Source organism: Tupaia chinensis, unplaced genomic scaffold, assembly GCF_000334495.1.
Source record: "Tupaia chinensis unplaced genomic scaffold, TupChi_1.0 Scaffold141517_1, whole genome shotgun sequence".
NCBI classification, from domain to species: domain Eukaryota; kingdom Metazoa; phylum Chordata; class Mammalia; order Scandentia; family Tupaiidae; genus Tupaia; species Tupaia belangeri.
This window is the reverse complement of record NW_006201378.1, coordinates 420,766-446,462: the sequence shown is the minus strand read 5'-3', so window position 1 is coordinate 446,462 and position 25,697 is coordinate 420,766. Positions and strand designations below refer to the sequence as shown.

Below are 25,697 nucleotides of genomic sequence, written 5' to 3'. Positions count from 1 at the left end.
TTAATATTAATACATGTGTAATAGGATTGGAACTGAAAATCTGCTAGAGATGGTACATTTTACATTATTGGGAAAATTACAGTTTTGTATTGTAAAAACATTTATTTTTTTAACAATTTACCTACATTAATCAAAAAATTACAGCATATTTAATAATTTTACAAATTCTTCATAAAAAATATATCTCTGTACAAAAAGGTCTTTTGCACCTACTTCGTGACAGCAGCGTGTGGTGGGAACAGCAGGGCGGGGTGGCGATGATTATGGGTTTTCCTGATCGTAATGCCAGCGTTCTTTTTTTTCCCCCTTTTTTTTATAATAGCTTTTTGTTGTTGTTGTTTACAAAATATTTTACAGAAGAAAAAAATTATTGCAGCTAGCCTGAAGAAAGGCAAGATGTGTAAGAAACAAGCAGCAGTTTTAAACAGCTCTGAAGCACATAACCTGTTTTAGCGTGTGGTCGATTCCCTCACTGGGTTCTGGTTGCCTTTGGGGAAGAGTCTTCTAGACCTGACTCAGCAAGCACATTTCCTGACTGCCCTAATGAGATGCCCTAACACCTCGCGGGAGATTGGATCCAATACTGCACACACCCTAGGAAGAAATTCTCACAAGAGAATTTTACTGATTTTTTTTTTTTTTAATCACATGCTCCAAACTGGCAACCATAGGACAGTTTGACTTTGCACACAAAGAAAAATAATAACTAATCTGATATGTGGTTCTTGTATGTATGTCCTGTCATTTCAGGATTTCATAACGTCATTGACCAGCAAGCAGGTCAGGGATATGGGAACAGAGACATTGATTCAGACTCTGAAGTCAGCATTTTGCACCTAGTTTGAATGACTCAAACTTAGATATGTACAATATATATATATATATATGTATATATATAGACCTAATATATATAGTAACCCTGTTCTCCCTTGCACACAATGATCCTCAAACTTTCTGTTTGTTCAATTCCATTAGTTTCAGTTCAATGTGTATTAGGAGCAACTCTTGCTGACCTCATCTGGTCTACTGAGAAAAAGCAATGGAAAGATTCCCATTTGCGCAGCAAATCTCTAGGGATGTTCTCAATTTGGCCAGAGAAAAATGGGCAGAGAACTCAGCATAATGGTACAGACTCCAGTGTTATGGAATTCAAAAGACAAAGGAGTAACTAGAAGAGGTCAGTGAGTTCTCCTAACAACACATGCCCCTTCCAAGTCATAGAACAGTGGTAGCTGTGTAAGAAATATGATCTATTGAAATATTTAAATCAAAATGTGTGATTTTCAAAAGAACGAGCTATAGTCCTGATAACTTTATTTCCCCATTTTTCACATTTAAAGTCCTGCATTTAAACATCCAGTACAAAAATACTTCTATCAGTCTTAAAGCTGGGTGTGATCATGTTCACTACAAGAAAGCAAAGGCCAATTTCAACATTCTTGTCCATGAAGCCAATCTGGAATTAGAGGGAGGGAATATTTTCAGCATATGGAATATGTACTTAAGGATCGTTAGGAAATATGCATCCTCTTTTCAAAAATGTTTATCAAGCAAGTCTAAATAGAAATAAACATGATCTTCCCTCTGAACTTGACATAAATATTCTCATGGTCACGTTTTCTATGTCATGTTTTGATTTTATCCATATTGGTGATCACACCTATTTTATTCACACAGTAAGTCATAATCTACCTATAATGGACTTTAAAATTGACACTTCACTGGAATGATCTTTTCATCTGGAATTATAAAGCACGAAGGAAAAAATAAAACTAGTATAGAAAATACATCATCATAAGAAGAGTGTGTGTGATTTTTTTCTTACCTCCAAAATAACACTTAGTATTTTGGTCCTGACAATTATCACTGAGTTTAAGGTGCTATGTGGAACACTTTCTCAATGTGATATCAGAGAGGGATGGCACAGCAAAAGAAAAAAAAATGCAGAAGTGAAGACTGCATTTGTGAGTTAAAACCCACAAATTCATGAGCTAGCTAAAATAAATTACTATTCACAGTTTTACATGGCGAGTAGAAATTGCTGTAAACCCCCTGCTATTAATTAGGAAAATATGGACAACCACTGGATAATGACAGTGCTGAGGGAGGAAAACATGGGAAAATAAAAGGCTTCTTCCTTTTTTGTTAAGATTATCGCTGAAGAATTCAATACAGAAATGTCATTAATAGAAGTAATAATAAAATAAATCTTTTCCATACTGTATTTTCTTTTAAAATCTGTGCCATATCTGCCATATCTGGGGATTCCTTGCTTCTAACACTCCAACTAAACCGATGGTGGAATGCTTAGGTTGATACTATGAAAGGATGCCTATATACAATGAATAGTGTGTACAAACCCTGTGTAAAGTTTTTTTTTTTTATCAGAATCTTAGTCATTCATAACACACTAGTGCAAAAAATTGTGCATCGAAAATCCTGCAATAGAACAGCTGACTGGGAGGTTTTCAAATGTCCCTATAGGTGGACACTTAAGGGAGCTGTGAGGTCCTCAAAGCTTGTCAGGTCTCGGGAAGGACAGAGTGAAGCATTGGGAGGTGTGTGCATCTATCAGAAAGGTGTCTTCTTCAAGAAAGCTTTTTTTTTTTTTTCTCCAGAGTATTCATGTTCATGAGGGGTTAAAAATAAAACAAACAAACAAACATATTGTGGTGCTACCATTTGTCACCGCACCCGAAGGATGTATTCACGTGCCCAGAAGATTGCATTGAAAGGCATCCCAGACACACGGACACATGAAAGTCTGAGGCAATGAGTACGTGTCGGCATGACTTGGCAGTCTTCCTTGAATGTGCCTTGATTTCAGGCAGATACAGCCAGGCATTTAGATTCCACTTTCCGAATGAAGATGCATTGGTAATTGGATTCTCAGAAGACTCTGATACATTTTCCTGCTGCATGGATGCCAGTAGACGATGTTAAAGGTCGCTGCAGCAAAGCAAAAAGTAGAAGGGAGCGTGGTATATGGCACCAAAGGAATTACTGCTTGTCCATCGGAGGTATGGCTATGAATCAGTCCTATTGGGGCACTGAGGGCTATACCACTGTACAGACTGTGTTCAGAGTTGTGTCAAACCGCACAGCCTTTGCTTCTGTGGGTTTTAAGTTTGTATCATACATGGGGTTTTCAAAGGAAGCTTGTCCATTGCTATTTTCATGTCCAGCATAGCCATTATATTGAACTTTTGGTCTTGTTCTAGAAGGAAAAGAGGAAACAATCAGAACCCCGAGTTTAAAACAAAAATGACTAAGTGGGATTATGAGCATGAGACGACTCCTCTAGGGCAGGGAGCAGAAGATGGCAAACAGTAGGGAAGCATGTGTGTCTTCACACTTTACTGAGTTGATTTTATTTAATTGGCGGCTGGTATTATAAAGAGGGTATAAAAAATTAAAGCATTTTCTAAAGTCAAAGAATTACCTATGTTTTTTTGGGAATGCTCCTGAACAATTGGGAATATTTCAGAGACCGAAGGCACATAGACTTTAGCTCGGACGTCTGTCTAACACTGATAAGTCACTAAACTTTTTACCGTTTTATAAAATAAGGCTACTATGCGTGATGTTCTTCTCCCTTTAGGATTGTTATGATTAAACTAAATTACACACATGCACACATACACACACACAGTATATGTGCTTTAAAGGCCATTCTGTAACCTACAAGGACATGAAAGATTATATATAAATCATAAATTATGATAAATATTTAAAGAGAAAAAATAAATGTGAGATTAGATTTTAAAAAATAAATGATAAGCTTATTATTTATGTTTATTGCTAACAGTCACTAAGTATTAGCTATTTTCGTGTTATAATTTTGTCTCTAGCAAGTTAAAAATGAGCCTATTTATTAAAAAAAACAAAGAAACTATCCTGATCATCCAATTACTATTTACATTTCCAGGTAAAAGATGACCTCTATGTAATCCATGACTAGAGAGAGGATTTTTAGGTTGGAAAGACCTAAACATACATGGTCTCTCTGTTTTTTTAATCCTTATTCCAGAAGAAATTTTCTTAGAGAAAACATGTCAGGCAGTTATAACCACACTATGCCCAAAAAAAAAAAAAATCACTGGATACTGAACATGAACAAACTTGATTTCCTGGTAAATTTGAAGTTGCAACGTATCAATTAATAAAATGAGAGGTAAAAAGAGCATGACTCCCAGAAAACAAGAGATCTATTAGCAAAACAGCAGTTTGCAAATGCCTTTAGACTTAGAGGTCTGGGGCACTGAACTTGGAAAATGCCCCAGCAGCAAAAAGTCAGCAGACAAATTTAGCCCAATGTGAGGCAAAAACCTGGCTAACGTTTTATTTTGCCACCCAGGTCCTGAGTCACCACAGCTCATTCCCTCATGGCTGGGGAAAAGCAGAGCCAGATTTGGTTTGGATGAATCCAAACACTGAAGCAGGGTCTATGGACACCACAATCATGCTGGGCAGGTGTGAACCGGGGCAGCAGGCTCTGACAGAGAAAACAACTCTCAGCACACAGAATGAGAGAGACTCAGAAATGAGCTGAAACAAGGTTTTATCTGGAGAAATACCAAGCCAACTTGTTAAGGAATCTTTATAACTGCAAAGGCTGAAAAGCCAATAAAGAGAAGGGTATAAAGGCTTGGTGCTATACTTGGAGAGGTGGCAAGAACTCGGAAAAAAAATTCAATGAAGTGTCAGATCAGCAGACCATGCGATTCTCTGCTTCTACAAAAATACCCAAATTCCTCATATGACACAGAAGTATAAAACCAGAAGACACTGGAGACTGGCAGGTAGCATGGTGGTTAAGGCTCTGGACCCCTACATGGTCAATCATAGTTCAAGTACTAGACCTGGTGGTTTGCTTTCTCACTTTACCTCTCTCTCTGTGTCTTTGGTGAGTACACATGCCCTATGGCAAATTTTAAATAATAATAATAATAAAATAAAATGAATAATTTTGAAAAAAAAAAAAAAAGAAAATACAAAACAAAACACAAGACCCCATGCTTTTGAGACCACAATGGCCTCTTAGCTTCCTGACAGTAGCTGCGAGGTGAGAGGGGCTTCTTCGTTTTCTGAAACCAATGCAGCCTCTTGGTTTTGGTGCAATGTTGGTAGAATGGGAGCTCAGTCATGCTGAGATTACATTCTCCCCCAACCCAGAAGTATCAAATTCATATGAAAAAATAGTGAGATCACCCATATCTCTGGTTCATAGTCAGATCTAGTCCCATGGCATCACTTCCATAGAGTCACCTATTGAACACTAATAGGGGAGACTCTAAGGTTTAAAGACAAAAGCTATATGGGATCCTGAAGATACCTCCAATGCTACTTTGCCTTACAATTAAGATATAATCAATCGTATTATTTAATTTCTGTATAAATAGTGCAGGGTTATCTATTTTAAGGACAAGAGAATGCAAGACTTCTCAAATAACATTTGCATCTATGATGGCTCACTGTGGTAAAACTCTGACATGTGGGATGCCATCAGACTCAGGCAGAGGACTAGCAGAGGCTTCCCCATGGACAGGCAAAAGGTCAAAAGTTGAGGGAGGCCCAGCTAGTGGTTCAATTGAAAAGGCAGTCATGCCCAGTGGTTGAGGCCACATGAGAGAACTGGGTCCAGTTCCCAGCTCAACCGAAACATGGTGGCATGTTCCTGAGGTGCGAGCACAGGAGGACACAGGTGATACCCTGTCAGTCAAAAATACCTGTTTTTCTCTCCTTCCCCCCTCTCACCCATTGGAAAAAAAAAATGAGGGAAAATAGCTTTGATAGACAAGATCTTTAACATGCAGTTAACATGCTAAAAAAAGAAAAATATGAATTTGTAGCAGTGATAAATTCCTACTGCATGTGTCTCTATAAGGATATTACATTATCATGAAGAACTTGTGAAAAAAATTATAATTTTAGTTTTAGCTCTTTAAAGAGTATTTCCAATCATGACTTTTTTCTTATTTGATGAAAACATATATTTTCATATTTACTAAATTTTAAATGAGGCCTGAGTAGAAATTTGAGAATAAAGTTCATCACTTTGTGTGCAAAAGTTATTTTTTCTTCAAAAAAATGTCAATTTAGTTGTGCCAATGTTTATATGTGAAAATACCATCTGTGATTTCTTTCATAGGTAGCATCTTTGAAGAACATTACTAAACACTGGAAAGTCAAGAAAACATACCAGCAGCTACTACAATATAACTGTGAAGCAATGTCCTTATTATTTTATATTTCAAAGCAAAGTACAATAAATTATTTAATTAGGCTATTCCATGATATATTATCAAAAAGACCATCCAGTCCAGCGTATAGCATGTTTGCTAAGGTAGCTGGATCCCACATGACCAACTGTGTGGTTCATGTCCACCAGTTTGAAAAACACACCAAACACATGAGTGTACATACGTGCTCAAAATCCTGAAAGGAGGGAGGAACAAGAAGAAGGATTGTGATGTGACCATTCCCCATAGCTAGTGCTTTCTCACTTTCCTTCTCTGTTTCTCTGTCTCTTTCTGGCAAATGCAATTGCCCCGGACACATTCAATAAATAATAATAAAATCAATTTTAAAAGAACATTCTTACATCATTATTTTGCTTGTTTATTATTTAAAGCCAGGGTTAGATGGAAATATTTGTATTAAAAGTAAAATTTTGACCTATCTAAAATTTTTTTTTTAAGGTTTTTGCTATAGGGCACCTTTGCTCACTGGAGAGAAACAGACAGTGAGAGGGAAAGTGAGAAATCACCCTCCTGGGGGGATGACCATGCCACAGTCTCTTCTTATCCATTCTCCTCCTGGGAGTTTGGGCATACGCACATACACCCCTCACATGATTTTTAAGACATGGGGTCTGGGACTCAAACTGTTGTCAGTCATATGGGAGACCAGTGCTGTAACCATTACACCACTTGCTGGCCCCAAAATCTAACATATTTTGGGGGACTAATATTTGCTATTAATTGTAAGGGACACTACTATTCCAAATAATATTTTAGAGCAGTCAACTTCCTCCAGGTAGTATATTTTCCAAATAGAGAAAAAATGTACAAGGAGTTTGCAAGAAAATATATATTTTTTTGTTTATTTTTGGCATTCTCTTTAACCTCAAGGAAAGAATCAGTTCATCTGTTATTTTGTTCCCAAGTTTCAACATCTTCCAGTTAGTAAGGATTTGCAAATTAATAGATATTCAGAAAACTTTTTTCAAGAAATGGAACATATAATTTCCATTGAAACCGAGCTCCATATTAGAAGCTCTATTTTTATTTATTGAGAGAAGAAATAAAAAAGAAACTATAAATGATAGATTCATGGAGTAGAAAGACAGCACACTGATCATTCTGTTACATTTTCTGTTGGAAGGTAAAATAATGAAATGCCTTTATTTCAACTTTCAACTGGACATGGGAAAAAAAAAAAAGCATGTTATTTCTTAACCCAGTCATGAATCCTTTAAAGCTAAGATGTGTTTTGCTGAAAAAGAACAAACAGCCACAAAAGCCTAAGCATAGAAGCATTCTCAGTTAAGACAGAAGATTGGAATATATTATTATAGTGATATAAAATACAAGAGGACTTTTAAAAGTTTGTGGAAAAATAGAATTAAAGTACGAGTCTATTTTGGTATAAAAAACTTTGAAATTCACACATTGTTTTTGACCTAAGTATTTTCCAGGAAGTTTCAAAAACTGCTCTCTCATATATGTACATGTGCGTGTAAGCACATACCTTGTTTAAACTAATACTTTACACTCATCCCATTTTGAAAGAATTGGTGTGTATACAGTACCTGTGTTTGTAGAGGTAAAATGCAAACCCTGATAAAATTAGAGCAAAGAATGGAACCAGGATGGCAGCTGCCACAGAGCCACTACTGGTGCCGTGGTAATGATTTGAAGAATCTTGGTCAGAGTTTAAGGGATCTGGAAGATAAAAGGATTAATAATTTCAGTTCCTATTCTGTCCTTAGACAAGGAGATAGTTATGACAAATTTTGTAAGTGAATCTAAACACAATACAGAAGGACATGCAATGCTACAGGGAACGAATGGTACTCTTTTCTCAAGATTTTAATGTCTTGATGACCGAGATACAAAATACTGACTATTCCTTACTGATAGTCATAATTGTGGGGCAGATAAAAGGAGTAATAAACATTCTTACTTCTTTTTGTTGTAGGTATTTTACATTTGTATTGAAACTAACGGAAAGCATTCACATGGTCTTTTATTATTATTATTACAGTAGACATTTATTTAGAGTAATTCATCTGCAGACCAAACAATTTCTAAATGAAATGTTTCAGGTTCGAACATCTTCATAAAAATAAGGACAACCGTATCCACAATTGCAACCTAGTTATTTTTCTCTCTTTTTTCTTTCCTGAATAACCTCTTTCAAATATGGTTCAAGGTAGAAATTATCTTTCTATTTTATCCATTGCTCTTTAGGCAAGATCTGCTGCTTCATGGTCAGATCCAGGGCTCTCTTTCAGCAAAATCCTGTCATTATAAAGATTCTCAGGAAGACGTCTTATGGCTTCTTTCACATCTTCGTTCTCATGTATTGTATCACCTTGCATTAACCACAGCTTATTGAATCCTGCAGCATTGCAATACCATTTCGAATACCATCCAGCCACCAATCTGTTGCTGAAATGGCAGGCCACATGGTCTTGTCTCTATACAGAAATTAGTGCTGGCCCAGCCACTGTAGCACAGTGGTAATGCTGGGCCCTCCACTGCTGGAAGCCACATCGAGACTACAAGTTGGGATCCCCCAGTTAGCCTGGAATATGCCGTGCGTGCGTGTGTGTGTGTGTGTGTGTGTGTGTGTGTGTGTGTGTTCAGAATCCTGAAGAGCTGGACGATGGGACAGAGCAGACCCCAGTATGATGAGACCCTGTGGAAGGTGTTTCTCTCTCTTTCTATTACATATGTGCACACATGAAAGGCGATCAATACAATTCTATGTTTTTTCCTGTCCTAAGACACAAAGTCAGCAAAATATCATGAAAATTATAAAAATATTTCAGTTCTCTATAAATGGCATTACATTCTCCATATACAAATATATCGGTGCAGTCTACTTTTATTTTAGGTAGATCCCAAAATTCATTACAGAGTTTAGAAACACTCAAAAATGCAGCTCAATGTCTTTTTTTTTCTTAAAGAGAGATTTTTGCTCAATGTCTTAATGTAAGTTTCTATAAGAACACAAGAGTATGCTAAAATATGGGTCTAGCTATGGCAGGGTGGTTAAGGTGGCTGGATCACACATGGCTGAGTGGTTTGAGTCCCTGACTGGGGGCTTGAAAAACACAATGGGTGCATGCATGTGCATACATGCCCAAAACGCCAAGAGGAGAATGGAGAAGAAGTGATTGTGGAGTGGCCATACCCCCTGACGGGGTGTTTTCTCTCTTTATCTCTCTCTGTTTCTTTCCAGTGAATGCACATGTCCTATAGAAAATTAGAAAAAAGGAAACCAAAGTAAATAAATAAATAAATAAAGAAGAATGCCAAAGCATGATTTATATCCATTAGAAGGGAAGATAGACATCTCAAACATCAAGAAGCTGATATGATCATGAACTTCACCATCCATATTTTCAAATTGCCATATATTGCCAAATATATGCCTAGTACTGAGAGAAGGGAAAACACTGGGAATTCAAATCAGTGAACATTTATTAAATGATCTTTACAAAGAAGGAAGTTGGTTGTTGGAGATTTTGTTTATAATATGATTTTGAAATGGATTTGGCCTAATTACAGAGTCACTTAATTCATATGTGCAATGAATGACGGTTGGCGTCATCCGCACATAACAGAGGCTTTATAGAAGTCTGTTTACAGAATTTATGAATGAACACATCCAAAGATAAATCTGAAATCTTGTTTCATTTAATTCTTTATAAACCATAAATGTGAAGACAAGTGTTAATATTAAAAACTTAAAATTTTCTAGTTATATCAAAATTTTTGAATTTTCATACAAAAACTTTCATATATTTACCATTTGCCTCACTATGTGCAAATTTTATCATCTTAATGTCTAATATGAACATGCTTTATAAGTGATGTTAGCTTTTTGTAACTTGAGTTTATTCATTTATTTTTTTGAGAGGTTTTTGCCTTAGGGTGCTTATGTTCATCAGAGAGACAGACAGAGACAGAGACAGAGATAGTGAGAGGTAAAGTGAGAAATCACTTACCAAGGGGATGGCCACATTGCAATCCCTTCTCCATTCTCTTCCTGGGATCTTGGGCATGTGCACACATATGCCTGGCGTGAGTTTCAAACCACTGGGTTGTGACTTGAACCACAGTTGGCCATGTGGAAGTCCAGTGACTTAACCACTACACCATCTGCTGGTCCTCAAGTTTATCTTTTTGAGATCCTTCCATACTAGTATGCCTAAATCAGATTAAGTTTTTCATATTTAGGGTGTAGTGGTTATGTTGCTGGACTCCTACAAGACCTACTACGGTTCAAGTCCTGGACCCAGTGGTTTGAAACTCATGCTTTGTACTTGTGCATATGTGTTTGAGAGGAGAATGGAGGAGAAAGAATTACAGGGTGATTTCTCACTTTCCTTCTCACTGTCTGTCTGTCTCTCTCTGGGGAGTGCATGAACCCTAAGGCCAAAACCTCTAAAAAAAATGATTTCTTTTTTTCATTTTCAGATAAAATCATCTTTCTACATGCTAGGGGAAAATACCAAATACTTGTTCTCTTTATAAATCAGAGACATCCAGGTGATGGGAATAAAAGCTGGGTTAAAACAATTGAATATGTCTGCACTGGGCATTGGGTTTGCAGTGAATGATGCAAAGCCTCCTGAGATGGGTTAGAGTTTCCCAGTGGCTGTGAGCAGTGCCAAGTCCAGGGGCAACATACAGTGTCCCCCAGTGGTGTCAATAACAGTGAGATGAATCTACGGCACAAGTGGAGAAATGTCTATTCTATTTTTGGTGTTTTTTTCTTTCTTTTTTTTTTTTAACTTAGGTTATTTGCCTCTGTCTTACTGATCCATATGAATTCTTTATATATTCTGGTACAAGTTTATCAGGTGCATGATTTAATTTTCATTTGTTTTCTTTCATTCTGTGGGTATGTGTGGGTGGGTACTATTTCATTTTAATAAGGAAACCAACTTATTGCTGAGTGTCTCATGCATAGTTTTGCATTAAAGTTGCCTTTCAAATTAACTTGATTTTAGCATTCATTGAATGATTATCACTTCTTTTTTTGGTTTATCTACAGACTGCCTCCAATTACAAGGTTGTTTATTTTTATCCATAAAAATACATTTTAGCCATCACTCTTAAATGAATGGCTGTTGTTGAAGCATTACTTAAACATAAACTTTTCTAATTAGTTAAATGAGAGACTTGCTTGTGATTCAAATTACTTCGTGGAACAAATTGTTTTTCCTGACAATAAGCTCATCATCACAAGAGAATAAAGATTACTTGCTAAAGTAAGCTATTATTTTGTTTGATCAGAAAGGAATGGAGTAATGCAAAGAAAATGTGTGACAGCAAAGTGAGAGTTCAGGTCAGGTTCACTGGATGAGTAAACTTAGATATCTACACAGTTCTTTGTACAGCTCACTAGGGTGTCCTTGAACAAAATTACTAGAGCGTGTACTTCAGGGAGAAAGGAGGACAAATAACAACAGGGTTTGGCTCGCAGCAAGAGAAGAAACATTACCCATCATTACTGTTGGTCTAATGCATTCACTCCATTTTATTATTCCAAAATAATATAACCCAATTTAAAATATTATCTCAGCCATTGCTGACATTGTCCTTTAAAGTTCTTCTATTTAAGAGTACTGAGTATGGAATGATGATGGAAATAGAGTATTTTGTGGTTAGTTATCTTTTGAGCAAGGTTTTTTTTTTTTCAATATAATATACAGGCTATTAGACATTTCTTTTGGAATACTTCAGGATCATGACAAATTTATCTTTAAAAAAATTGTTTAGGTTTTTGCTGTATGATGTGTGCACTTGCTGGAGAGAGACAGAGAGTGACAGAGAGAAGGAAACTGAGAAATTAGCCCCCAGTGGAGATGGCCATGCCACAATCCCTTCTCCACTTTTCACTTGGGATTTTGGACATGCACGCAAACGTGCCTGGTGTGATATTCAGGCCACTGGATCTATGACTTAGCTGTGGTAGGCCATGTGGGAGTCTAACACTTTAGCCACCACACCACCTGCTGACCCTTGGTGACAAAATTTTTATTTGATGAATTCATCAGTTGTAATCACCATACAATGTCATTCATGCTCTTATTTCCCTGACTAGAGACTCTGGTACCAAAGCTGTGTGGTAATATTCTTCTTCATAAAATTAATATGTTAATACTATTCTACAAGTAAAATTTAAAGTATTATATACTATTCAGGGGAAATGTGGTGCTAATCTCATTACAGAATTGCATTTTCTCTATTGTATTGGTAGCGACAAGTATTATTTAAGGACTTTGGTATGAAAAGAGCTATAGCAAGCACAAAGCAATTTCCTATATAGTCTCTTAATCTCATAACAATCCTGGGGACTTCATCTGAGCTTTCAGGTGAATAAATATGTTGAGGAATATTGTAACTCATTCTAGGTTGCAAAAATAGCAAGTAGGTAAGGTAAGAGTCAAATCTAGGGGTTGTAGCTACATATTTTCCTTCTCTAATGAGTTAGGTAAAAATGAAAGAAGGAAAGAGAACCTACCTATCTGTCTGTCTTTCTAAAGTAAATCTTTCTTCTCTTAGAGAAGTTATAAACTCTCCATGTAAATATATAGTCCTTCTTCCTTTAATGAAATTTACTGAATAAAATTATTTTTTATTTAATATAAATCCCTGCATAATCTGGCTCTGTCGTGCAATGGATAGCACATTGGACTTCTGAATCCTTGCAGAAATTATTCACCAAAGCAATTCCAGTATGATAGATGTGTAGCATGTACAAGTTCTTTTTTGTTTTGCTTTTATTTTTTCTTTATTGTTATTATTATTTTTACATTCATTCGCTATACATCATTTAGATTGTAAAGAGCTTTACTTTACCCAGCATGATATACACATCAGCCCAGTTAAGAATACGATATACATCCTCATCAACAGATAATAAATCATATCTGTGTCCCACAAATGTCTTAACCTCTCTATTTTTTCTTCAAATTTCTTTCCCCACACTCTTCCCCTCCTACACTCTCCTTCCACTTTGTTTCTTGTGTCCATAACACAAGTACTTATGAACCGCAAAAGTAAAAATAGCCTCCTTCAGATCAGCAGTGGTGCAGTGGTTGAGGCTCTTGACTCCCACCTGATCAACTGGGGTTTGAGTCCTGCATTCAGTGGCTTGAAACTCATGCTGGGCACGTGTGTGTGCATACTCCAAGTCCTTAAAGGATAACAAAGTAGAGGAGACTGAGGCATGGCCATCCTAACTCAGGGGCAATTTCTTGCTTTCTGTCTCTCCAGTGAGTGTATGAGCACTATAGCAAAAATCTCACTCTCAAAATAAATAAATAAACAAACAAACAAACCTCCTTTGGACATAACTAAATGTGCAAAAAACAATGATCACACTTGTCTGATGACAAACTCTATAGAGGAAATTGTTGGATGAACAGGCCTTGCCAGTAGTATGTATCAACTCATGCACCTGCCAAAATTAAACATCTAAGTGTGTATTTCTACTATCAACCCAAAGCCATTTTTAAATTTTGTTATACCTATAACAAAAAAATGATCTCTCTTCATATATAAATATAGATACATATATATTTCAATGTATTTTCATAGATATGTTGGCCACATTTTATTATCTTTACATTTATTTTTACTTTAAAGAACTCATAGTTTTAGTTTGTTTGAGAGAGAAAGAGAGATTTTTGATATAGGGTGTGTGTGCTTGCTAGAGAGAGAGAGAGAGAGACAGAGAGATAAAAGTGAGAAATCACTCCCTAGGGAGCTGGCCACACCTCAATCCCTTCTTCTCCAGTCTCCCCTTGGGATTTTGGGCATACATGCACACGTGCCTGATGTGCTTTAAGCCACCAGGTCCAGGACTTGAACCATGGTTGACTATGTGGGAGTCCAATGAGGTAACCATTTTGCCCTCTGCTGGCCCCCTAAAAAACTGATAGTTTTCTTAATGTAGTATAATTTGCTCATTTTGTGAGTTTCATATTTGTTTATTCCTCCTTATTTTTTACAATCTATTGACACAGTAAGGATATTAATTCTATGCCTGGCATATTTGTTGCATTAGTTCCAGGTTTGTGTTTGTCAATGTTGCTATTCAAAATAATTTTTTAATTCCGTTTATCATAGGTTGCTCTCTCCCTCTACTTCCATATTTGTGAGTTTTTTGGGTTATCTTTGTTGTTTCTTTCAGCACGCTTGTTTGATGGCCAAACTGACATTTACTTTAAAAAGAATCTTTAGTGCAGTTTACCTTGCCTCTCTAGCTTGAATTTTCCAAAGTCTTTTCCATGTATTTCACCTTGAAAAGTAAATCCTCCTCTTTCAAGTCCTGATGATACCTGTCATGCAGAAAAAGGAGGAAACAAATGTATAAAATAAGGATGAATAATGATATTCTCCTAATCCAACTATTGTATTGAATATTTCAATACTACACGTTAAATATTCTTTAATTTTTTTTTCTTTTCTTGGCCAGTCCTTTTAGTGACCCATGAATAGTTAAAAATTGGAAATCAATACCTGGAATTTCAGTTGACCCTCTCCTTTTGAACCCTAGCATGTAGTACATTTTACAACATATTCATATATCAACTACCCTTCCTAAAGGGGGACAAACATATGTCTTAATAAATAACCTGCCTTATCTAGAACTCACCATCTGTCACAGCTGTTGGCTGTAAGAAGCACATACTGAGGGGCCATACACCCTTAAGGCAGATAGTGAATGACAACATACACAAATGGTTAACTTGCAAAGGAAGGCGAAGGTAACCTATTCAATCTCTCTGTTAACCTGGGAACATTTTTAGAATTTTGAAAGTGGTGATCAAATGATCTTAGATAATTCTGTTTGTACCATCCTCAGGGTGGAGGGCTTTTATAGCACAGACCCAGGATTTCATGTTCTGTTTTGTTCTCAGTAGTAACAACCCTTTTTCTCTTGACCAATTCATTTCTCATTTCAAAACCTTGGTTTGTTCCATTACAAAATAAAGGGGAAAAATGGCCAAGCTGTCAAGAAGAGGGGCTGCTGAGTTTTCACGGGCAGCATACTACACAACTCTGCTCAGAAATCTTCACATGGCTGCCCTTACCTCTGTGCAGATGAAGAAATGATTAGAAAATCATGTCTAATTTATCAGCCTCACACAGTACTTACATAACCATCAAGTCCCCAGTTGTCATTTTCAAACTTGCTTACAAAAATATCTACTGGGCCTTTAATTTGAAAAGCTTTCAGAAGTAAGTGGGCTTCCTCCTTCTTGTAAACGCCTATGGAAAAATTATATTCAATTAGTTTTATTGTAAGAATTCAGGACTTTAAACCACTGGTTTTGGAATATGATATAGACATGATAATATTATACATGATAGGACATCCAAACAAAATCTACTTTTATTTCTATTTTAAATTTTGAACTCCAGAGCTATTTCCCCCTCCTCAAAATTTCTTCTTTTCTTTTCTCTTTTTTTTTTTTTTTTAAAGAGGTTTTTCTCTTAGGGTACATGTGATCACTGAAGAGAGAGAGAGAAAAAAACTACCCCCCTCCCCATAGGGGATGGCCACAGCTTTTCCTCCAGGATCTTGGGCATGCATGCCCAGGTTTTCAGCAAGATTTTCAAGCCACTGGGTCTGGGATCCAAACAGTGGGAGTCCATGTGGGAGTCCAGCAATATAACTGCTATAATATCTGCTAGCCCCTCAAAATGTCTTCTTAATAAAGTCCTTGAATAAGTATAATCCACTTTACTAAATTCAACATCTTTATTCCAGAGAACAAAGACAAAGAATATCTATTTAATGTTGCTAATTTCATCACTTTCCATTCATATGTCATTCATTCTTAGGGACAGGAGTGCAAACATAAAAACAGAGCAAAACCATAATCCAAAATACAGCTGTTCATAAAAATGCCTTGAACTCAATAACTCTCAAAGAACAGCATGGTCAGCAAGGTGAAGGACAGTCTTGTGTAGGCCATTGAGAAGGGACACCAGGTGATTAAACAGGCACACCTGCCAGTTACTCTGGATAGAGCTAGAATGATGGATGTGCCGCCCAGAGAAGTTCAGGTGTGGCAAAGACGGGGCATGTACTGTAGCTTGAATTAACTCCCTACCCAAAGGAAGAAACAAGTGAGGAATCAGCTAATAAATATTAAACAAAAAGTATAGAACCCATAATGCAGGTGGTTTCAGGGGCTATTATGTTAATAATTTCAGAGAAAGGGCAGCAGTTAATTCCCACTGACTCAGATGAGCAAAGCAAATGTCTAACTTCTCAGGAATGATTTCTATAGGCAGATCATACAGGATAGAAGAGAGCCCAATGTTCAGCTGGTCAGAAGAGAAACCAAAATGCTCTTCATCAACAGTTAGATGTCTTTGGCAAACACATTTAACCTCTAGAACTCTGAACCCCAATTAAGAGATATAGGTACAGATAATGCAATATATATCTTATTTTTTCTTTATATTTTATTTCAATTTCTTTTATACATTCAATCACATATTACTTAGCTGGCAAAGTGAATATTCCAACATGGGAGAATGAGCTGAAAAATCACTTACTAAGGAAGACATACAAATAGCCAAAAGGCATGTGAAAAATGCTCAACATCCCTCATTATAAAGGAAATGTATACAGCTTATTTTTTTAAAGAAGTTTTTGCTTCAGAGCATGTGCGCTGGGGTGGGGGGGGGAGGATAGAGGGAATGAGAGAGAGAGACAGTCAGAGAGAAAGTGAGAGATAACTCTCTATGGGGAATGGCCATGCCTCAATCTCTTCTATTCCATTCTCCTCCCAGGATCTTGAGCACACATGCACAAGCATCTGGTGTGATTTTTCAAGCCACTGGATCCAGGACTGGAATAGCAGTCAGCCACATGGAAGTCCAGCGAGATAACTGCTATGCCATCTGCTAGCCCCTGACGTAAGACTTTTTTTTTGTGGGGAGAAGGGGAGTGTGTTTACTAAACAACAGTATCCAAGAGAATATCAGAATCCTAGCCTATGTTCTATGTTTGTTTCTCTTTCTCCTCTCCTCTCATTTCTAATACAGCTTAACCTCCAGAGAGGTCCACGTGTCTACTGGGACTCAGATGAAACAATTCCTGACCCACTTTCCCTGTTCTAGACTACAATATACTATCACTGATCGATTTAGATCAGCTCTATCAAAATCTCTCTGAAATATTTTCTTTGGGAAAAGAAAAACAACTCTCCGGAGTCCTTGAGAAAAAATTGTATCCAATCTTTCTGGTTGAGATTAAGGAATTTAAATATTTTAATTTCTTAGTTTATTTTGATGTATAAGTAGATTTCAGTATTTGGTCTAAATTATTCATACAATCAGAAGTACAAGGTGCAAGAAAATATTTGGGCCTGAGATCATGAATTCATTAATATATATCTGTTGAACATCTATGAGTAGAAATTATTGTACTTTTCCTAGTCCAGGACACATGTACTATTTTTAGATATCATTCTGTTTAAGGAAGTAAGAAAGAGTGATGTGAGGATAAGAGCAGAAATTCAAGATTCTAATTGCCAAGTTCAAATCCTGCTCCTGCCAATTAACTACCAGGTCATCTTAGGAAAGCTACCTGATTTCCTGAGGGGTTTCTTCTTTCTTTAAACAAGTAAAAAATGTATATAATAAGAGTATTTATAGCATAAGATTAATGTAAGAATAAAAATGATAATATATGTAAAGTGCTTAATTGTGGGCTGACAGCAAAAAAAAAAATACTCACTAGAACATCAGCTAAATTAATGCATAAGATCACTTAAGTTACAAAAAAGGATGTCAAAAGAATGTAAGACCTGCATATCTTATAAATCTCAGATCCTGGCTTGATATCTTATAATTATAATCTTGAGCAAATTAATCAATTTTATGTACTAGTTTCATGCTCTTTAAAATGAGGAAATAGTACTAACCTACCACAGTTATCAAGAAGCTTCAATGAGATACGGTAGATGCAAGTCAACACAACATCAATGAGTACTTGACAAATGTTAGATCCCAACTCTATGATAAGATCATGGGTCTATTTCTGCTCCCCCTGTGCATGTAGTGAAAGACTTCAGGACCTACCTGTCAATTTCAGTTCCACTTGAGAAGCTTCAGTAAAGGTTGCATTCACCTTACTGCTTGTTGCATTGAACCAGTTAACAGTTAGAGTTGCGGGTTGCCTTTTTCCTAAATATTCATAATATCCCTTCCACACTGAATTGATAAAAAATACATCTGAAGGAACTGTGGGGAGAAGGAAAATAGAGAAATGTTAGCACACACACATTAAATTTAGACATTTTAAAACACAGAAGGCATAATACTATTCAGTGAAGGATCACAGATAAAAAACATTCATGAAAACAAGGATAACCTAATGCCTTGTCCTCTCCTAGCTGTTGTAAAAGTCAAAAGAAGCAGGTAGGATGATTACTAAGGTATGCAAGTAGGTATTTCTTACTTTGTTGGAAAAGTACTTTAGAAGCCAAAGCGTGATGATTATGACAGATATGCCAAGGCTAGTGGGTATGGTGAATCGGTACTATTAAATATGTTACATTAGTTTTTTAATGTGCTTACTAAGAAATAGGTTAACTTGACCCATAAAATCACTATTGATATTTCACTAATATTCAAGTCCACTCATTGAAAGACATAGAAGGCTCATAAGAACCAACATCTGTTGGATTCCTGGCCTTCAAAAGTGTCTCATGTCTTCAAATCTTTATTTTTGTTAGGAGAGCCAATTTCTCTCACTCGTGCTCTTCTAAGCTCCAAGGATAAAATCATACAATATTTGTAGATAGATTCAATAATCTCAAAGGTCTCTTTTATATATGTCTTGTGAATTAAAAAATAAAAGGTATGCAGTCTTTTTAAAACATAAAATTCACCTGGTGCAGTAATACTTGAAAATAGCATTGGGCGATTCTCTCTTTTTGCACTCCTTACAAGTAAAAATGTTATTTTTCTCATCTCTACTAAAAAACATGTATAAAATCATACCATTTTTATATATTAATATAAAAGTGAATGAATAGTATTACAAATCTACATCAGTGCTTCTACTATTTCTCTTTGTTTTTCTCCTCAGGGTGTGCCTAAATTGTTTTATTAGACAAGATTTACTATACATAAAACTGGTCAAAACACATTGAGTTTTTAGGCAAGGTTCATTTCTCCCTCAATACATCTTTTAAGATGTTCACACATAGTTACAAATGATAGATACCCAAGCATTTATGCCCATGTTCATACTTCTCTTTATGGCTAACTAGTCATTTTCTTGTCTTCCTAGATAGGAAATACCTACAAAATGCAGTCTAGCTATAAAGAATTTAAAAAAACAGAAGGCAGTATCTTTCTGTGATGGTGAATAGACAGATCCAACTTCCTAAAATAATAATAATTATCAAAGTTAAATGTTGAGATGTCAACCCCATTATCAAATCAATTTGCTTATAAATTACTGATACCTGACATTAAACACTTCCACTTGCCCATCTGCAGCACTGCAGAGGCTCCAGTTCTAATCAGCACGCACACAAAATAATTGAATTTTCTTTCACTAAAATTAATAGGCTAAAAAAAGCCCACAAGATTTGTTTCTGTTGATTAGAATTTATATAATCAGCCAAAGAAAATGTGCTCATTCAAATCAGTCATTTACATTATTCCTCTTGCTGTGTCGCAGCAATGGGTCATGCATGACTGGGTAGAGTAAGGTATAATCACTGTCTTAGAAATAGCTTGTAAAAAGAAAAAAAGAAAGAAAGAAAGAAAAGAAATAACTTGTTGGTATTCAAGTCTGACCTGACCATCAATCATGTGGGAGAGAACATCTCTTAGATTCTTGTCATTTCACTTGCTACTGGTACCACATGGTATAAATCAACAACCAAATAGTTCAACTGTGTTGGAATGTGCCACCTTGTTAAAGAACCATATTTAAATAGCACTGCTCTTTCCAGAGAGTTTGCAAAGGTATATTAATGATAATGATTGCACCTAAAAATAGTAAGTAGCTATGTACATATTTCAGTATCTTAGATACAAAATATGGAGATAAAATACAAAGCAAATGCATGACAACAATAATAAAAACACACATGATTTTCTTTCATTGAGGAAAGTATTGCCTGGATTAGAGAATATTGGCTTCTGTATTTGACTTTTAAGTAATATTTACATAAAACAGTACAACAGATAAAGAAGTATTTTTTTATTCTTCATTGTGAAGATTGAAGAACTTTCTTTAATCATGGTGGTACATTTTGCCTTGTCTAAGAAATTAAGGTGTAACACAACATTCTAACTTAACAGTATTACAGATACTCTTTCCATGTCTGCTATTAAAACAGAACTTCATATCTAAGAAAACAGCATTAAAACCTGTATAGAGAAAATATGTTTCAAGTGACTTTAGACATGAACACCTATCCCTGGTAATAATAATAATAACAACAACAATAATAATAATAAAATAAACTGTGCTTACATTAATATAATTCAGGGACACAATCTTTGATTTAAGGAATATCTAAGCTTATAACACCGAGTATGTCAGATGATTTGGGGTAATGAAACCCTTCCTCAGGAAATGAAACTGCACCTTTTTAATTTGCTATATTGTGCATTTAGAAAGGTACCACGTACAACAAAATGCTGTAACTGAAACCCTTCCTCAGGAAATAAAACTGCACCTTTTTATTTGCTATATCATGCATTTAGAAAGGCACCACATACAACAAAATGCTTTAATTTACATTTTAGAAGGCAGAGGATGCCTGAATTATTGAGAAATTTTGAAAAAAAAAATGGAGCTCCATCTTTGAACTGTCCAAATGAAGAACTTCAGCCGTCAAAATGCCCCATTTATATTAGTGCCCTCACCTGGAGGAAAAACTGCAACCCTCTTTATAAGGCTCTCCATTATATTGCACCGCATTAAAAATGTTTTATGTCTATTTCTGCCTACAAATGCCTGAGGCACTTTTTAATGAAACAGTGAGTGATAACACCGAAGGTTTTCATTTTAAATAATGTTATTTCATTAACAAACCACTGTTTTGAAAAAGAAAAAAAAGAAGAAATCTGCATAGGCTTGATGTTTTAAATAACTAAAACATTAATTTTGTCATGGACTATTGGAGTCAGAAATTTAAATCTTAAAAGTTGCTTTACTGCACAGCGTAGAGAACAAATCACTTTATTGGATTTAAATCTATAACTGTTCTGGTATACAAACCTGGAGTTTTAGTAACTGTTTCATTAACTTCTCTCACTCCTTTACCTACAAGTAAAAAGACAAATTATCATTTTCAAAAACATTTATTTTTGAATAAGGTTGAAAAAAATGTCAAATTGAAGCAATTTTCCTTCCTCCAGATTTTTAAATGTACAAAATATGATTATTTGATACATATACATTTTAAACCCATGTATTCAAGCAGAATATCCTTTGTGTTTGTGGAAAAACTGAACGTAATGGTGAAAAATGGCTGTAAATCTCTCTAAGATGTATATTTCCATTCAAGTGCTACAATAGAGAGCCTTGCAAATGAGGGTGGCAAGTATTAATTTTCTGATACCCTGTTTTGGATATCCTGCCCCAAACTAAAAGGTAATATCTAAAAAATAACTAAGATTTCATAATCCCTCCTAATTTTCCAGTTCTCCCCACCCAAACCAATAAATATTACTTAATGAAATTAACACTGAAGAGCATCAAATTATTTTTCATGCAGAGTGTTTAATTTGGGCTACTGAGTTACATTTAACTCATAATTTCCTAGAATTTATAGTTTTATATCAAACTCTAAATTATCATTCTTTAAAGTTGCTATTTTTTAATTTCTGAGAGGGAAGGGCAAATCAAACTTAAGTCTCTTAAAAATCCCTAACTTGAAATCTATAAAAAGGCTCCAGAAAACCAAAACTGAAGTCATTGATTTTGTCATACTCTGTAATTTTTTTTATGCTGTTCCATACTCAGAGCATACAGAATAGATTTATTTTTGGTTGGGAACGTGAAAGGTTCATTATCATCAAATCTGACCCACAGCTATTACTCTCATTTGTAAACATACAAATTTGTGCTTAATTAATGCATCATTTCCGTGTTGACCCCTTTTGTCATTTGGAAAAATAGAACCAATGTCAAGAATATATAAATTTATATCCTACCACCAAATAGCTTATGTTTTGAAAAATAACAGAGTTCAATTTACGTATTCTCAAACACTCAATGGTATTTATCCTTATTCTGTAGATTATTTTCTTTTTTAGTTCAGAATGATTTATTTCAATCAAATGCCTTTTCTCTTTGGCTTCAAATAATAAAATCTACATATCTTTTAGCTCAGCTGCAATATTAAAGCCTGAACCATATGCACATTCACACACACACACACACACACACACACAGCTCACACACATTAAGCACAATTTAGGCAGGGTAATAATACCACCTGCATAATGCTCTTACTCATGAATCAGAAACCTGCAAACTAGCCTGATGCTCAGTTGACAGAAACACATGCTTGCTCTTGAGGAACGTATTTCATCCCTGGTCAATGACTTACTTTTACATACAGGTGACTTTCCTGTCCATTTCATATCCGCTTTACATGTCCTGTGCTCAGATCCACCTGCAAGGAAAAATCCTGGATGGCAGGTGTACACCAAAGTATAGCCAAAAGTCGGAAGATCGATTGCTCTCACATCTGCATGCGCTGGGGTTTCTGGCTGTCTGCAGGCGTGAGCTGAAACAGTTATTTATTCCATTAGGAAACACCGAAACTTTGTTTAGTATAAAGTTAGCATATATGTATAAAAATAGTGTCTAGAAATAAATATTCAAAAGAACTAGTAAATAGTTGTAAGTTAGCATGTGTGAGTAACAATGTGTACCTATTTAGAATAGAGATCACAGCTGTGAAATAAACCATTTCTGATAAAGTATGGAAATAAATAATTCAAATATCTTTTAAAAGAAGCAGTATCAGGGACCAGCAGTTAGTGTAATGGCTATGTTGCTGGACTCTCATGTAGTAGACCGCGGTTCACGTCCCAGACCCGGTGGCTTAAAACTCACGCCGGGCGCGCGTGTGTGTGTGTGTGTGCATGCCCAAGATCCCAAGAGGAGAATGGAGGAGAAGGGATTGTGGCATGGCCCTTCCCCCAGGGAGGTGATTTCTAGCTTTCTGTCTCTCTCTGTCTGGCGAGCGCACACGCCCTAAAGCAAAAACCTTTCCAAAAAAAAAAAAAAAAAGGCTAAGCACATTCATGCTGACACACACTAAGAAACAAGCCTTGATTTTTTTTTTTTTTTCCTGTATGGTGCATGTGCTCACCAGAGATAGAAAGCAAGAAGTAACCCCCCCAGGAGGTATGGCCATGCTATAATCCCTTCTCCTCTGTTCTCCTCTTGGGATCTTGGGCATTCACACACGCGCACCCAGCATGAGGCTTAAGTTACTGGGTCTGGGACTCACATTATGCTCAACTATGTGCTGGTCCGGCAACAGAACCATTACGCCACCTGCTGGCCCCCATGCCTTGGCTTTCATTTGGTGATGACTAGCAGATTCATTTTTCAATTAAATTAACCATTTTGTTAAAAATTTTATGTGTATTTAAAAAGTTAATAGAGATATTATAGATTCTTCATTCCTTTAAATTGAGGAACAAATGAGATTTCCATGTTTATTCTCTCAAATAACATCATTTGTTGTGAAGTTCACAAATATGCGTCTCAAGTAAAGGACTGGGTTGATTAGTATATAACTTGCAAATTTAAAATGGTAAGGGCAATCATTTTAAGTGTTATATGTATGTCATACTTTAGAAAAATCTTTCTAACTTTCAAAATAATGAAGGCCTCATATTAGCAAGATCTCCATTACACATATGTGCATATTTTTCATATACAGTTTGCAAATACATATATATGAGTGTATGTGTATAAACCTGTCTCTATATACAATAGCCACATAATGTAAGTAGTGATATAGTAAGAGTTATGGTGATAGGTAATACTGATAAATAAATACATGAAAAAAATCATACATTTTATGGTATTAAGGTAATATTTATAACGTTGTACTGATGTTTTTATAGCTAAAGTAAGAGTATTTCACTCAACTCACAGTGAGTAAAATGGACAATTGACTGACTAATCATTCTTACATATTTCTCTAATTTTCATAATTGTCACAAAGTAAATTTGAATCCTAAGTATGTCAATGATCAATTCAGATAGACTTGCAATAATAGCAATAATTACTATTTAAACATTTCTGCGTTTACTATGACATATCACATGATCCTGTTCACTGCCTTTCTTAATAATCTGATGCAAACATAGCAAAAGAAAAAAAAAACATTTTCTCTTAAGAATGTTAAATATAATGTAATTCACGTATCTTTGGTTTTGAGCCATTTCTCCAATTTTGGTGCCTCTAAACTTTTCAGTATCACATAGAGGCTCGCTAAGCTACAGACTGCTGCTGCTCCTTACCCACATCCTCCCCTCCCCTCCAAATACCGGATTCAGCAGGTCTGGGCTGGAGCTTGAGAACTGGCGTTATTTTGAGAAACATTTAAAGTTTGGAATTGGAGAATTAAAAAGGAACAGAAACAAAACAGTCCCTCCTTATTTCTCTCTCTTTTTCTTCTTTACACTTTTTAAATTTCATTTTCTCTTTTACATTTAATCACATTATTTAGCTTACAAGGAAACACTTCCCACACACAGCAATAAATAGGTTGTGCAGACTGTAGTGGGGAAAATGCGCACTTACGTATACACTCGGTCTGTATCCCGCTCCACGTTAAATTCGCAAGGCACGTTCGCGTAGTAGAACCTTGAATATGGTAACCTTTCCTGCACCTGAAAAAGACCGTGCTTCCAACCTATGGAAGAAATCCAATACTAGCTTCAGAGGAAAAAAGAATATACTCAGTAGGAAATCATAGTGCCCGAAAGCACATGGCCTGATAAACGTATACCAGTAATTTTTCAATTCCTATCAAGCCACTGATTGACTCAATGTGTACATTTTAACTGCATGTTAAAGCATTATAATCAATACAGATTGTTTTGATAAACAATGTTTGATTTCAGATGTAGGGAATCATAACAGTTTGAAGGCCTGTTTGTGTTGGTAAAGAAAATACGCTATAACTATTATTTCCTTTTCAATGTTTTTCTTCTACTTGCATTTGAAATGATTGATATTTATTAGAAAATTACACTTGTTAACACTCCCCAGAGAATAGCCTGCTCTACATTTGTAATAGAATCCATTAAAATTCAATCTATTCTTCTGGTACTTCAAAGTATGTTAACTATTTACTATTATTTGACCATCTGAGGCACATTTTGCACTGGATTTTAACCAAGCTATCTCCCACTTAATTCTCAAT

At 35.7% G+C, this 25,697-nt stretch overlaps 1 protein-coding gene across 1 annotated transcript in view; it reads right to left on the bottom strand.

The window, feature by feature from the left end:
• Window positions 1-2,915: 2,915 nt before the first annotated feature.
• CSMD1 (CUB and Sushi multiple domains 1) overlaps window positions 2,916-25,697 on the bottom strand; it is a gene marked incomplete at its 5' end in the record, with an annotated part of 442,872 nt that continues 420,090 nt past the window's right edge. The window contains 8 exons of the mRNA XM_006163216.1: window positions 2,916-3,217; window positions 7,814-7,946; window positions 14,500-14,587; window positions 15,409-15,521; window positions 18,351-18,512; window positions 21,517-21,561; window positions 22,853-23,032; window positions 25,073-25,184. Of these exons, the coding sequence (XP_006163278.1) occupies window positions 3,058-3,217; window positions 7,814-7,946; window positions 14,500-14,587; window positions 15,409-15,521; window positions 18,351-18,512; window positions 21,517-21,561; window positions 22,853-23,032; window positions 25,073-25,184 (993 nt within the window). The remainder of the gene's footprint in view (window positions 3,218-7,813; window positions 7,947-14,499; window positions 14,588-15,408; window positions 15,522-18,350; window positions 18,513-21,516; window positions 21,562-22,852; window positions 23,033-25,072; window positions 25,185-25,697) is intronic.